General features: G+C 39.9%; 1 protein-coding gene across 3 annotated transcripts in view; it reads right to left on the reverse strand.

The window, feature by feature from the left end:
• Window positions 1-1,056: 1,056 nt before the first annotated feature.
• Window positions 1,057-15,680, reverse strand: part of sfswap (splicing factor SWAP) — a 46,654-nt gene continuing 32,030 nt past the window's right edge. For all 3 annotated transcript variants that reach the window (XM_079582582.1, XM_079582581.1, XM_079582583.1), the window contains exons 16-19: window positions 12,657-12,782; window positions 12,173-12,310; window positions 9,406-9,478; window positions 1,057-1,498 (exon numbers count right to left, since the gene is read on the reverse strand). In XM_079582582.1, coding sequence (XP_079438708.1) covers window positions 1,433-1,498; window positions 9,406-9,478; window positions 12,173-12,310; window positions 12,657-12,782 — 403 coding nt within the window. In that variant the 3' untranslated portion in view covers window positions 1,057-1,432. The remainder of the gene's footprint in view (window positions 1,499-9,405; window positions 9,479-12,172; window positions 12,311-12,656; window positions 12,783-15,680) is intronic.

The raw sequence follows: 15,680 nt of genomic DNA on the forward strand, positions 1-15,680 counted from the left end.
CACCTTCGAGTGTCTGTAAATTGCACCCAAGGACGAACCTGACTTGTGCTTCCAAGGTCATGACATCATCATCTGGGCCTTCCCAAATTGTCTAAAGGTAAAGTAATCTTAGTGTATGTAAACTTCTGTCTTGTAAAAAGCAACAAAAAATGTATGTCTCTCATTCTTCTGGCATTTATCAAATATAAATCATTTTTGAAATTCTAAATGACCTAAAAAAAAAAATACTCTCCCAGCAGATCGGAAGGAAATGGGAAACTTAACAAGGATGATGAAGTATACCATGCCCTTCATAGACATTAACCAATTACTCTGGCAGGAAAGGTATTAGGCATAAAGAAAACCATATCACTGAGCAACAGATTTACCTGTTGTAAATGGGAGCTAAAAGGAACAAACTTTGACTCATTCATTGTCATTTTCATTCACAAAGTGTGCTGGGTCTACTAAAAAAAAGTAAAGCTCTGCAATAGACCTGGGGCACTTCAGCGCTGCTGTGTCATTGTGTTTACCCAAGGACAACAGTGCTCTGTGTGGCTCAACTGCAGCCAAACTTTAAATGAAAGTGAGATGAGAGCACTTCTGCCGTAACTGCCTTCTCTGTTGTTTGCTCTGTCAGATTGATTGTCAGACGTTATCATTTAGCTTAGGACATAAATGTAGTCTGTAAATATAGACCTCTCTTTGGGCATGAAGGTCCTCTGACAGTGACTGCTCAAGAAATAAATGTCCTAAACAATTTGTATGGTAGACAATTACGGTGACAGTAAGAGGAAGTTTCTTTTTGTAAATGCTCCATTTACCAACAGCCAGGTGGATGTTTTTCAACTGCACTCTGGTCACGCACATTTTCTAGTTGTATGGATGGAAATCAAACTAATATCAGAGGGATAAAAAGTGAAGTGGCTAGCAACAGGCAGTCCTAAAATTTCTCTGAAGCATTTTCTTCTAAAGGTTGTGCCATTTCTCTGAAGTAAAAACCACGCTGAGCTCAGTCCAAAAGTAATAACAATAACAGTTGACATTTTATTGACAGTTTGGATTAGAAAGTCCTTTTTCAATAAAGTCATCTTAATACAAACGGGAAAGCAAATTAGAAGGCCACGCACTAGCGCTAAAGAGCACAGTGAAAAATTAAAATAGCTTCGGGTGGAGCTTTATGAATTGCTGCAAAGAAAAACAGTTGGAGGTGGAAGAATTAACCCAGTGAAAGATTATGAAATCAATACACGCCTTCATAGAAGGACACAACACTAAGTCTTGGCAGCCTTTTCTCATGCTGCTATGTATGATCATTTGTTTTCTTTTTTTAATGTTCAGAGCTAAGAGAGACTTTTGATGTAAAAGTGGGTTTCATGATTGGCCTTTCATCAGTCGTAGATTCTGAGTAAATCAAACACTGTTGACGTGTGAGTAGAAATCCAAAGTTTCTTCAGGAGGTTGGAGGCTGAAAGGTCTTTGAGGTGGCTAGCATGGCTCGCACTTTGGCCATCAGATCCTGAAAAAAAGATGGGATACAAAACAATTAATTAAATGAACGGAACTCCATGCTACCATATCCGCACAAATAAACATTGTCCATAGTGGAAAATTAGGACAACCTTATAAAGAAGAAAAGAGCTATCCTAAGCGGCTCTGTGGAATTTCTTATTCTGACAACTTCATTTTAAAACTAAAGATTCAACAACATATTTATGAAGCAAAGCGCAGAGTCTGCTGTTTAGTAAGAATGGGGCAAATCAATTGGATAAAGTGGTACAATTCAGACAAGCGACCCCTTTAATGTGGAAGAGCTCCTGCTGGTCCCATTGGGAATCAAGTGTCCCGTCTACAGCATTGTGCATTTTCACAAGTCACATTCTGGGCTGAACTCTATTCTTTGGCCTTTTTCAGTGCAATGTGATTGGTTCTATCGGTCCCAAAGCAGCCTCTGGGCGGAACGTCCAACTGATAAGCTCACAAAAGCAAAGTGTGCTTAAACAGAATGAAATGGGTGTGTGAGCACTGCGTCTGAATGAGAGCAAATCTTCTGCCCATCTGGAAAGTGTTCTTTCTGGGGAAGGCAAAGATAAGCCGAGGTAAACACCATTACAAACTATTTAGGGTAGAGTCTTTCATTGTAATAGCCTCATCGCTGATTTAAAACAATTTTTGGAAGAAGAAATTATTAGTCTCATTTGTAGCACTTGGAATGCATCAATCACAGTCAAGATAATCAACGGCCCGGTAAATGTGTTTTTTTTCATCAATTGATAGCATCACAGTATGGAGAGCTACAGTATACAGAGCTTTAGTCTGAGGATACAATATTTACATCTCATACGAAGATGAATATTAATCATAAAGTTGAAACTACAGAGCAGCACTTTTTTGCTTCCTTCCTGGTTCAGGTAAGAAGTGTAGATTTTGCTGACCAGGGGGCGAATGCTTGCATAGCTGAATAGCAAATGCTCATTTGCATCTAGGGAGTGATTCATATTGGTGTGAACAAATAGCCCGGACCCTTGAGCTCTGACAGATGAGACAAATTAACAGTCTGAATCACAAAGGGAAGGGCCTGCCACATCACATCATTCATGAGGCATTTTCACCAAAGTCTTATGTGGCAGCTTGGTCTGCAACTAACCACTATTTTGGTAATCGATTAATCTACCGATTATTTTTTACGATTAATCGACTAATCGCTTGGCTGTGAAAGGTGCATAGAAATTGTATTTTTTTTTTAAATTTCGACCACATAAAGCTAAAGTGGCGCCGCTTGAGGACATGTTGACGGAGTAAACTGGAAGTGAACATTTGTAGGAGACTCTTTGACTCTCCAAGTGACAGCATATTCCTGCTCTTTCCCATTTTTTTCAGGCCAACTATTTGCTGTATGACTGAATTAGTGCTTTTGTAATGAATCTAGTGTTAGCTAGTAATTAATGTAGTAGTAATAATTGATACACTGGCCTCCCCAATACTGTGTTTTTAATCAGTGGCTCTCTGCAGTTGCTTTTAGGTTCAGGGCATCAAATTAATGATATTTCATCCTCCACAGGAGTCGTCTGTGTACAAACCGTTTGTCAGATCATAACATAACATTATGTGCTCCATGTGAGGCTTTACGTAGCTCTGTGGGAGAGAGAGAGATAAAGGCCACGATCCTCAACCCCCCACTTCACTGCTTGTTTACTACCTGCTTTAAAACATTGATTATGATATTCGCTTTGCAATGTTGTGCAGCTGAACAAAGAAAGTTTCAACCCTCACGTTCTGACAGTCTCCCACCTGTTTCAGAAGCTCCTGCTCTCTCACCTCGGTCTGTTGTTCTACACCACTACGCTACACCAGTGCCATTTATTGGCGGGTCTCTTATAATATAAATAAGAAACCATCATGCGGGCCAACCAAAATGACCTTGTGGGCCACATTTGGCCCTCAGGCCGAATGTCTGAGACCCCTAAGCTACTTTAAACAGGTAAGTGAGTTTTAGTTAGACTGACCTCTTCCTTCCTCATATTCATATCCCATCATATCATATTCCACGCGATGTTCTTTCTGCTCATTCCCATGATGTCCATGCATAGGTGAGCAGAAACATGTGTCCCACACCATGCACATTGTTTCTTTTTTTGCCCCGGGTGTGGTAGATGTACATGTAATGTTCAATTGCGAATAGAAAACCAATCCACTCGGACTTATGCCGGTGTGCAGCAGAGACTTCAGTTTGCAAGATTGTGCAAACCAATATATTGCGTACGTTGGAAAACTATTAAGGTATCACTTAATGTTACACTACCTTGATACATTGTACCCAACTAAATTTAGTACAATGTAATGTGCTTTGTAACAATGTGTAACAACTTGTACCTGGATGTACCATGGATAAGATACACAATGGAATAATATGTATTTGTAGTTTGTACGTACATAATGTACATGGGGTTGGAGTCACACTTTTTCCCACAACCAGACCGACTGTGCGGCCGGGAAGGGGGAGGGAGAAGGGTTATGGGGGAGTGGGGCATGAACAGCGGGCCGATCCATGCCACAGCAGGCGGCTTTAGCTCTTTCTCTCTCGAGACGTGAACATTGTTTAGCTCACGATGGGGTGAATAACGTTTTCACCTGTGAGAGGCTAAGGCTTAAGGAAGAACACAAGGCAGCGCGATGTAAACGAGGAAATGAATATGAGCGTCATCAGAGCAGTCACCCCCTCTTGCGACGCCCTCTCCCTGGTGGCGAAGGCGCAAAGTATTACTCCGCCAAATCCACCAGAAGCCTAAGCACCCCGTGCACCAAGTACAAGATCTGGCCATGTATCTTTCTGCCAATTATTAAATTCTTCTTCTAGGCTTTGCAAAACAGTGGATATAAATAAAATAAAATGTTTATTTTACACCTACCTAATATGAAGACCTCTGTAGAGCAAACAGTTGTGTATTTTGATTGCTTTCTATTATTAGCAGCGCTACATCAGAACTCTGCAGCTCTCCTATTTGTTTTCCTCATTAGGCCCGAGCCCCATCAGGCCTAGCAAAGGGCCTCTTAAAATCGTATACCAGCACTGCCTATTGGATGTCGGCCATTTTGGATGAAAGCCTGCAAAGCGGAATCTGCCATTAATTTTTTTTTGTTTTACACTTCACAAAATCTATAGCCTCCTAGGGTGTTTATCGGAACAAGCTTATTTTGGGGATAATCTTGAGAAGTGGAACTTCAAAAGTTAAAAATCAAATTCAAATGTATTTATGAATTTAATATAAAGTCAATCACACCCATGCCATATTTTTCAAGATGTTGCCGTAGCGATGACCAGAACGTCATAATTTATTCTGAAGGAAAAATGTTAAAATTGCACAATTCTTGCGCTTTTTCTATCTCCTCCCAGGGCATTTATATGAATGAGCAAAACCTGGTGAAAATGATCGAGAGAAGTGTGGAATCAAAATTACTTGAATAAACAAGTAAATACTGATATTTTAACATACTGAAATGTATTAATTTGCACAGAGGGATACAGATTCATACAAATGTTCCTCTGTATACGGTCAACTAGCATTGTTAAAAAAAACACCTTTTTACTTTGTCAGGCAGCGACAGGGCACAAAAAGAATCATTCAATCAAAAACTCAATCACTGCAATTTGCTGTAATAATACATTCCAAAATCCCCAAAATGAGACCCTTGAAAAAAAACAAAGCAAGCCAGTAATACCATAATTTAAGATTGAGAAGGCGAAATGCCCCCTTGCTTTGGGCAGGGCGGTCGGCGATGGCTGGATAAAGCTTTGTGGCTATATTTACCAGTACATTTGTCTTTTGACTAATGTTAAAATGGACAGGAAAATGATATCTCTACTGTGGCTGAAATATGTCACAGTCATTGTGACCTGCTACTTATACCGACTGTATCTCAGGAAGTACCAGATACATTTAAAGTCTATTTGGCCTTTCTCCAAACTTGAAAAAGGCAAACATTAGCCACTTTAATTATTTACAAAGCTAATTTACTGATGCGCTACTGCTTTGATTACACCTGTCTGAATCATAGCCTTTAAATGTTTAACCAGGATATTTAGAGAGCTGCTGTGTACCAGCGTGTTTTATTTTTCTTCTTTAAGATTTAATATATTTTAATTCAATATGTCAGCTTTCATAAAGATATTTCCCAATGGACCGCAAAACTTTACACTTTATGAGCAACAAATAAACACAATCTTAAACATTTCTTAGACAACACATAAAGTGCACCAAGGTTATGTCTGAAAGCTTCACTCAAGACTGTACTATATCTATCAAACACCAACAAATGGACATGGCATGTTGGATAAACAAACACCAACAGCCAATCTGGGAGAAGAGAGGGAAGCGTATAAGGCTCACAGGAAATACGAAACTTAAGTAGATGAGGTACAGCAGAAACATGTGTTTTTAGATACGCAAGCAAATCATAGTTTATCCACCAGCTCATGTTCCTCAGTGTTGGGAAAGAAATGCATTTATTGTGATGTGTTTTCAGAGCAGCAATTTAAAAATGCATATCTCAATCTCAAACACAGGCGTGGGAGGGAAATGGTTTGGTCGAGTATCAAGCTGTAGCATCCACAGGTTACAGTGGCCATTCAAACCACATTGAACTCCTTTAGCTTTAGTCCTTGTGTTTTTTTCGACTCAAAAGCAACGGTTTCAATTTAAAACGCTTCTACTTCACAGCTTTAGCTCCCAAATGTGTGTTCAACAGCCAAACTATTAACCTTCTACTCTAAACTGCTTCAGACATTTCTCACAATCACCCATGTGCACTGGGATGGATCAGTGCCCATACCATAGATTTTACAGGTATTGGCATCGCGAGAACCGAAACGATCACCGCACCAGTGCTTCGCCATTTTATTCACACCCCGTGGTATCAGTATCAGCAAGTATCAGTACTGGATCTGAATCAGAACGACACTAACACGCTCAATGCCCTTATGCAAAACAAAAACAGTGAAGCTCCAATGTTAACACTGTAATGGGTATGAGGCGGAAAAACGGACTGATATTTGTATTAGTTCAAATAAACTCATTATATAATATTTGGATAAGATTACATAAATAAAAAGACAGTCACTCTGCTGCTATCAGTTATTTTTGGGCACGGGGGAAAAAAGATTAAAAACTGAAAAGGCTGCATCAAACAAAACAACACAAACACGTGGAGGAAAACAAAGAAAGCTGTACTCATTTGAAGGAATTTGTGTCCTCTCTTCACATTTAAAAAAAGATCTTAAACATTTACCCAGCATTTAGATTTAAATGCGTAACGTGTATAATATATTTGATTAGTTCAGAAGTGGGCACAAATTAACTACTGACAGGAGCAGCGGGAAAACTGCATTCCCGCGCTTTCCAGAGCTTAATGAAAAGCCCAAAGGAATGGTCTGTCAAGTGCAATTTCCTGATTTTCAAAATGGACTGACAGGCTCAAACTTACCAATGGGGAGCCACATATATGTTTAAACGGACACTTTTCAAACAGAAGGCTGATGTATGCCTTGAATGTGTATTTTCCAAAAACGTATAACTATCATGTCAGATCACTGGGAGATTTCCATCCATCGTCACAAAAAACTGCCATTTGGAAGCTCTCGGGAAGAAACTCATAATCCCCCCCCCTCTCCAACGAACTTTACACTTTGAACAATGCAGTCACACAGGCACTGTTCCCCTGGCAACCGCCCGATTCGTCACTCCAGAGAATGCGTCTCCGCTGCTCTAGAGTCCAGTGGCGCCGTACTTTACTCAGCCGGTGCTTTGCATTGCACTCGGTGATCTATGGCCCTGACGCTGCTGCTGCTGCTCAGCCGGAGAAAAGAATTTCATGAAACTCTCTACATTGTGTTCTTGAGCTAATCTGAAGGCCACATGAGGTTTGGAGGTCTGTTGCGATTGACTCTTTGGGAAGTTGGCAGTTGATTACTTCTCAATAAAAAAAAAAATCCAATTCCATTTTTGCCCTCTCTTTTTAAAAGCTGGTGTATTTCATTAATTATATCTAGAGATGCACCAATCCAGCTTTTTTTTGCTTCTGATACCAATACTGGGGTTTGAGTATCTGCCAATATTTACCGATACCAAGAGACTTTGTATTGTATTGTCCTTAGTCTTGTGTTTTATGTGTTGGTGCAAAGATGAATTTCTACTTTGGTATTCAATTCATTCTTATTAGTGGCTTTCTCTGAGTGAAAAATGTAATAAACTCTTCTCTCAATTTTAAAAGGGACTAGACAGAGTTTAAAAATGTTTAAATTATGTATTTTCCTCCCCCTACAACATGCTCCCTAATGTGTAGAATGAGCCCACAACTGCCTCTAAAATCCTGCACTGTCGCTCAAAAAGTAGTTAATTCGGGTCCGCAGTGCCGTCATGCATGAGTTTAAAGGGATGTTTCAGGATTTTTGACATAGGGCCTCATTTCCTAGTTATCCAGAGTGTTGCTGATTTTTTTTTTTGTAATTCATGCAGTTCTTATATTTGAAGAGGTATGTGACTCTAGGCTTGTGCTAGGCTAGCGCATTTCTATGGTATCAGCTAGCCTGCATTAAAAGTCTGACGCGCTCCACAGTGCACCTGAGGAAAATCACTTATAACACCAGACTAACCATATAAATGTCTGTGTCGATAGAATAATTTTTGGAATATAACTGACCTTGCATCACATGAATGATCGCATTTTGAGGGACTATTTTCTAGCAGATCACTCCGCCGCTGCGTAGCTTATACAACCACAAAGCTGATGCTGCTCAAATATAAGGTATTTTAAATGCAAAATGGTTCAAATTACTCCATCGACACAGACATTTATATCACTATACTGGAGTTATAAGTGATTTGCTTCAGGTGCACTGTGGAGCGGGTCACACTGTTTTTAATGCAGGCTAGCTGACACCATAGAAATGCGCTAGCCTTGCATTAGCCTAGCACCACGAAACTCATCAAATATAAGAACTGCTTGAACTACAAAAAAAATATCTCCAGAAATCAGCAACACTCTGGACAACTAGGAAATAAAGCCCCTATGTCAAAAATCCTGAAAAATCCCTTTAATATAGAAGCTGCAATAACATGTAAGACCTGAGGTGCCAGTAGTGAGTATAAAATGACCAACTTGCATCTAGTCCCTTTGTGATCAATCAAGTCCTTTCATTGTCATGATGTTTCAGATCAATTATTAATTATATCTATAGGATAAACATTTAACAAGGATCACTGGACTTTTATACACTAAATATCCTGGGGTATATGACAGACTTTAGGCTACATTAATATAAACAACTCACATGAAGTGATCTGATCATTACAAGTATATTAGATCAGTTATTTCTTAAACTCAAATACAAACACTTGGCTTCAGCAGTGGTCGATTGTATTTTATTAGGCTACTTTAGGTATTTTTATCATAGTTTCTGACCCAGCCTTGATAAGTTTTCATCATTAGCATGCTCCCGCTAGCTTTAGCATACTATTGCTAACCGCGGCATTTTGCGCAGCGATCAAAAATACGTTTGCAGAAGTTAAAACTAACTCAGAGTGAATTCACCTGGGTCTTAGCTTTACAATGATACACAGCATCCCCATATTCACTTTACGTGAAGAAAACTGTGTTTTTAACGCGCTGAGAGCCAAAACTGGTATCGATATCGTATTTTTGCCAGCATCGGCTCCGATATCTAACACCAGTTTTGCATCGGTGCATCCCTAATAAGATCCTTAACTGCCTCGTCTCTTTTGAATTAACACTGCTCCTGAATGACCAAACCAAGTTCTTTAGACGCAAACTTTAAAAGGTAAACTGAGCGCTTTCCTCCAAAATAGGAGTGCGCTCAGAATTTTTAGTTAGTAGTATATTGCTTTTAGGGAGAGGAGCAAAGAAGAATACCTGAGTTATTTTGGACTGCACAGACGATACTATGGATGAGGACACAGCTTTGTCTTTCTCCTGAGAGCCGTCCCTGTCGAGAGAAGAGGGAGACAAAGTATAAGCAAGAGAACAACACAACAGAGCTAACTGCAGAGAGGCATGCAGTATTTATGAGGTTCAGAAATGCTCAAAGCCGGACAGGCATTGAAAACAACAGGCACGGGAGAGTCGAGAAGAAACAGAGGAAACATAAGAGAAGCCTGTAAAAGGTAAAAATCTATGCCCCCCCAAACAACTGTAGCCTTAAAATATAAACTGCATACACTCAAGTGGGGATATGAAAATTGCGGATACTAAAATAAAATAAAAAAACGGCCTTTTCGGGTTGTTCCACGGCTCATTTTCATTTAAAATGCATTTTCAAATCACCAACTTTTTGTAGTTCATCCTTGATCGTGGATCCAACTCTGCAAATCAACACTATTTGCAGAGGCGAGCGCAGAGTTTATAGTTGCCAGAAGAAAGACTTTAAAACTGTGTGTGTGTTGGCTCTGTGCTGCTAACTTGACATTTACAAAGGGATCGCTACAACACAGGCTCAGAGACGACTTCATTAAATCCAACAGGTGGCATTTCATTCATGACCATTACATGACCACAACTTCTTACCTTTTGGTTATGCTAAAATACCACACTGCCTAACGAAGATCGACCCACATTCGTCTTGTGTTGCTCTGAGACTAATTGCCTCCACCAAAGGAGAAGGCCGCGAGAGTGATAAACACACTTGAGGTAGTAGCATTAACGCTATTTGAAAGAACAAAACAAAACAGTAAATCCAAGTGGCGTAATATCGCTTCCATTTCGCGGCGATGAAAACCAAATTGACTTGATTTTCTTTCCCAAAATTGACACTATCCCTTGGTGGAAGTAACAAATAAACAGGACTGTTTGGTTTCCTCTTCTGTGGCTCTGAGATACATGACCGTCAGGAAACAAAGGGCTGCAAATGTGTCTGATTGCAGATTAGAATGCACAGCCCCTGATTGCATTAACCACAGCCCTCGAGCGCTAAATGGCTAATATTACAAGTTTGAACTGCCAAACTCACAGCAAAAGCTACTTAGTGCACACAGCATCAGAGTTCAGAAATATGATCATCCTCACTGGACGGATTACTTTTGAGTTTTTTTTTTTTTTGTCTAATGAAGAAACAGAAATGGTAATGAACCTCATCAAGAGGAGGGTTATTTAAAAATTGAAAATGCAAATCAAACTATTTGCAAAAACTAAAAATGACTAAAATCAGGTAAGTAAGAAGAGTTTTCTCTAAGTAATACTCTTGGGTGAGTTGATTAGCCCTTTCATCCATCCATCCATTTTCTTCCACTTGTCCGTTTCCGGGTCGTGGGGGCAGCTGTTGGAGCTGCCCAGATCACATTGCACCAGCCCCTTATGGCTCCTCCTGCAGGTGGTGGGTCCACAGAAGGACGGCCTCACAATTCAAACCGGGCCTGTTGGTCTCTCATAAGGGGCTTCTGAACCGCTCTTTGTCTGACCCGTCACCTCGGACCTGTTTGCCATGGGAGACACTACCAGGGGCACAAAGCCCCCCTCAACAGAGCCCCCAGGATCATTCGGGTGCTCAAACCTCTCCACCACGTTAAGGTGGCGGTTCCAGGAGGGGAGCCCTTACATATTAAAAACAATTTTTCATTTACACTTAGATATAAACTAATCTATGATACAAAGTATAAGATAATTGTCAGTTTTCATATTGGTTTGACCCATATTGTTTTTAAGGAAAGGCAGTGCAGCACAGTAAAAAGAACTGAACAGTATTTCAGTATTATTTTAAAAGAACACGTATTTTTAATGATTAGCGGAAATTTTTTTAAATAAGTGGCTGCACCTTAGAGTTTAGTGGGTACGTTTAGCAGAAATGAAGGCTCAAGGGGGACGCGAGACAAAAAGGTTGGGAACCACTGGTATTGAAAGAGAAAATGTACAATCCCGCCGTAAATTAAAAAAAAAAAGAAAATCGATCTGTTTTTGAGAGAAATGTATTTTGATCTTTTTGTGTGGGATGCTGGTACTCTATGTCTCATCAACCTCCGTCATTGTTTAGCCCCATATTTCGCAATGTGGGTCACGCTGATGAACAACAACCAGAAAAAGCGATTTGATTTTGGGGTTGCTTAGGCGGATGATGTTGTAGCTTATCAAACATTTAAGTAAGAAGTAGAAAAATAACATTTGCGTTGTTGATGTTTGTGATCAAAAGACGCGTTGCATCAATGTGTCATAAGTGCTCCGCGTCTGCATCACTACACCTTATCCTTCTACGTCACCAGTTTGCTGCAGCTTTTTTTTTTCTTTAATTGATCACAAACAACCTCTGCTCTCTCTACTCTGTGAACAGCAAATATTGAAACAGAGCATCTATGATTGATGTGCTTTTTTTTTGCCAGACTTCTCACTGTTCCTTGCGTTTTTTTTTCCAAAGCTCTAGAGTAGGCACTTGTGTAACTTCGCAGCAGCTCAGTAGTGGGATCAACTATGGCCTCACAACAACAAAGAAGGTCCAGGTTTTGAGTAACCGGCTCGGGCAGGACCCCTCTGTGTGGAGTTTGTGCGTTCCTTCGAGTCAGCGTAGTCTGGTTTCCTCTACCTCTAAAACATGCATGAGGTTTACCCATAGTGACTCAGGGCTCCGTCTGATCTCTGAATAAAGCACTTTAACCATCACGTTTGTACAGCCAAGCAAAGTATGAGGGATGTTTACCGAGACTGTGCAAAGCTGGAGGCGGGACTAGCAGCCGGTGACGCTCCTCTGGATGATGAGAAGGGCGACAGGGATGAACCAGCAGCCTGTACAAGTCCTGATAATGTCAACGAGCTCTGGGTTATTTCAGGCGGAGATCTGAGAAGGAAAAAAAAAAGATTTCATATTTCACTTGTCGACAATGGTCTGCAGTACCAACTTTAATATGTATTGTTAAGGTCTTATGAGTAACTCAGGAGACCAGAGCACAGGCTTTCGCGATGAAGAACAAATAAAAGCAGATCAAACACCTGAATTATTGTGGTCAAAATTCAACAACACCCTGTTTTTCAGAACGCCTTTTGGAGCGTGGACTTGTACCTTGTTGACATCTCCAAACACTGATTATGGAGATGAAATGCAAAAATCCTACGATCTTTTAACTCAGGGCCAATCAGTATTCTCTGAGGTCGAACAAACAGTGGGCGGTGTGTTTGGTGTTTACCTGGATCTGGAGTGTCCCCGGGGTGCTGCCGAGCTGCTGCTGCGATGAAAACGCTCACGGTCGTCGTACCTCCGCTCTGATGACGTCCCCCGCCGGCTTCTCCTCCCTGGGGAAAACGAGCGCGATCTGGACACAAACCGCACGGCACATGACAAAGAGTGAGATGATCAATTAAAGATAAAGGACAAAAAGTTGAAAAAGAAGAGTGGCGAAAGCATTGGAGGAATTTGATCAAACTGGTAAAGCAGGGCTGGGAAACAGATTTAATCAATCAATTACTTTATTAATTATTTTCCGAGGTGTTTTTAAATCAAGATTCAGTTCATGGAGCAAATTTTGAACACATCTTGTAGCATTAACATTTGAGAAAAGACCATTGCAGAAAATGTTTGTGGAGATCCTGCTCTTAACTACAGGTATAAAGTGCATATGACAGGTTTTAAAGACTTTTTTTTTTACAAGGAAAACATCAGTTGCAAGTTCATCATTTGCATAATTCTCATTTTATTTCAGTGAAGCAGCAAAAGTTTGACTCATTTCCCACTGACTTAACATGGTTGGCACGGTAACAGTTTAAAATTGTTCACCTTCTTCTATGTCCCTTCCTGTCAGTGTCCAATAAGGAAGTGAAACTATAAACGTCAGAAAAATGTAAAGAAAACTAAAGAAAGCCGGGCACAATCTTTAGCAAAATCTTAAATATAATCGTGTTAACTATGTTTTAGCAAAAAATTCATCTTATGTGTCACATTAGGGCTGCTCGATTATTGAAAAAATAATAATCACGATTATTTTTGTCATAATTGAAATCACGATTATTGAAACAATTATTTGTTGCATTTAAAAAAAACTCTTTATTTTATTTATATATTTATTAATCAAAAAACTATGCTGAATATTTTCTGCTTTCTGAACAGTCATAAAAGTACAAATGATTTCAAGTTTCACACCTGCTCCCTGCTGGCCAGCCCTCACACCTGCGCAAGTAAACTGAGCAGCGCGGCCTGATGACATCATCACACAGCACTGTTTGTTTTTATGTCAGGCAAAAGCATGAGCCATGGCTCGTGAAATGTGAAGGGAAAATAATCCCAGCGCCATGAAATAATGAAAATTATTCAGATTATGCTAATTTTGTAATCGTTTAGAGCAATAATCAAAATTGTAATAGAATTTAGATAAATTGCACAATAGCGTTGCTATTAATTTTTTTGAGAATGACTAGACTCGCAAATCTAAACTCAATAGCAAACCAAGGAAAAAGAAAAAATATATAATTTGTAGAGATGCACTGATCCAGCTTTTTTGCTACCAATACCGATACTGGGGTTTGAGTATCTGCTGATACCCGATATTTACCAAGACCACTTTCTTAAAAATGGCTTTCTCTGAGAAAATAACACAACATTTCATAAACAACTCACATGAAGTGATTTGATCATTCCAAATATGTTAGATCAGTAATTTCTTCTACAATTTCTTCTACATACACGGACGTCTGGTCTTTGTCCGTGCGCTCGGAGGCGTAATTATACGAGGAGCACAACGTCCGCGCAGTAACTCCTAAAGACTTCCCCCGCTCACTTCCGTCAATAACCTTTAGGAGTTACTGCGCGGACGTTGTGCTCTTCGTATCATTACGCCTCACAATATAGTACCCCTTTTTATCTGCTTATAAAATCGACATGTTACATTTCTGTGTAAATATACTTTGCATGAAAACACTTCACGTAACTTTATTTAAATAGGGAACACGTGGAAGAGCTTGGTAGCTTCTATCGTGAGCTTTTTTGGAGCTATATGACATGTGGGAGAGGCTGCGTATGTGCTCCGTTTGCGTGACAGAGCGCACGGACAAAGACCAGACGGGGATATATTAACTCGGCTAAGGTTAGGTAAGAACATATCTCACTATGTAAAAACGGTGGCCTATTCCTTTAAAGGGGGGGTATTATGCAAAATCGACTAAAAACAAACACCAACTCAGCGATTGAATTCTCTTGGTTCCTAGTTTTCCAATGATATGCAGCATGCCCATGTTCACTTAGATTTAGGTGGTAAAAGTTATGTTTTTAAGGCGTTGAGAGCCAAAACTGATATGATATGTGTAGCCGATACCTGATATCGTATTTTTTCAGTATCGGCTCCCATATCAGATACCAGTATCGGATCGATGCATCCCAAATTTTACCCACATTGGCCAATCCTTAGCCTTGCAATACTTCCACCCCCCCCATCTCCTAATCCCATGATGTACTTTGGAAACCTCTGAACTGAAAATTAAGATCAAATTAAAATGTAAAAGTAGTACATGTTCTACAAATGTGTGTGCACGAGTCGCAGCTTAATCTCCGGCACTAGATAATCCTATCAGTGATACTCCTTGACAGAACAGTAGGAGCAGCAGTTGTTAAAGGCATTAGACAGGTAATGTGACAGGCCGGGAACATAATGATTAATAACCCTCTGATTTATATCCCATCACCGCTGGAGCTCAGGCACACGGGGCTTCGATGAAGAAAATTAATAGAAAATAATTTGACGCTCTACTTCCCTCAAATTCACCGGCCCTATTTCTCCCTCACCCTTTCTTAAGGACATAAATATTCCCAGAAACAATGGAGCCAATCGATGGAGCAGGAATTAGCAGTGAAAAGGAACCACATTCAAAGCTAAAGGAAAAAAGGGACTACATTTCCAGTGTAATGGGTGCGATTCAACAAAATATGACTTTGTTTTGTCTTTCATTTGCATGCCGCTAATGTTTGTAGTTTCACCGTATTTTACCACCGTGCAGGCAGAAGGTGACATTAACTGATCTCGCAATATCTTTTATGGAGGAGAGAAAGGGAGGGCTATAAATTCATTTGCTAACCATTTATTTTCGTAAGAATTGGGTGATGCTACACTTAGTTGGAAATCATTGACCTTGTTGGAAATTAAATCAGAGATAAACATGCCTCTTCCAAACTCAATAACCATTGCGGTGTTCAGGGTTTGCTTAATTTACATTTTAAGATTATT

The sequence above is a fragment of the Gobius niger genome (assembly GCF_951799975.1).
Source record: "Gobius niger genome assembly, chromosome: 2".
NCBI lineage: Eukaryota > Metazoa > Chordata > Actinopteri > Gobiiformes > Gobiidae > Gobius > Gobius niger.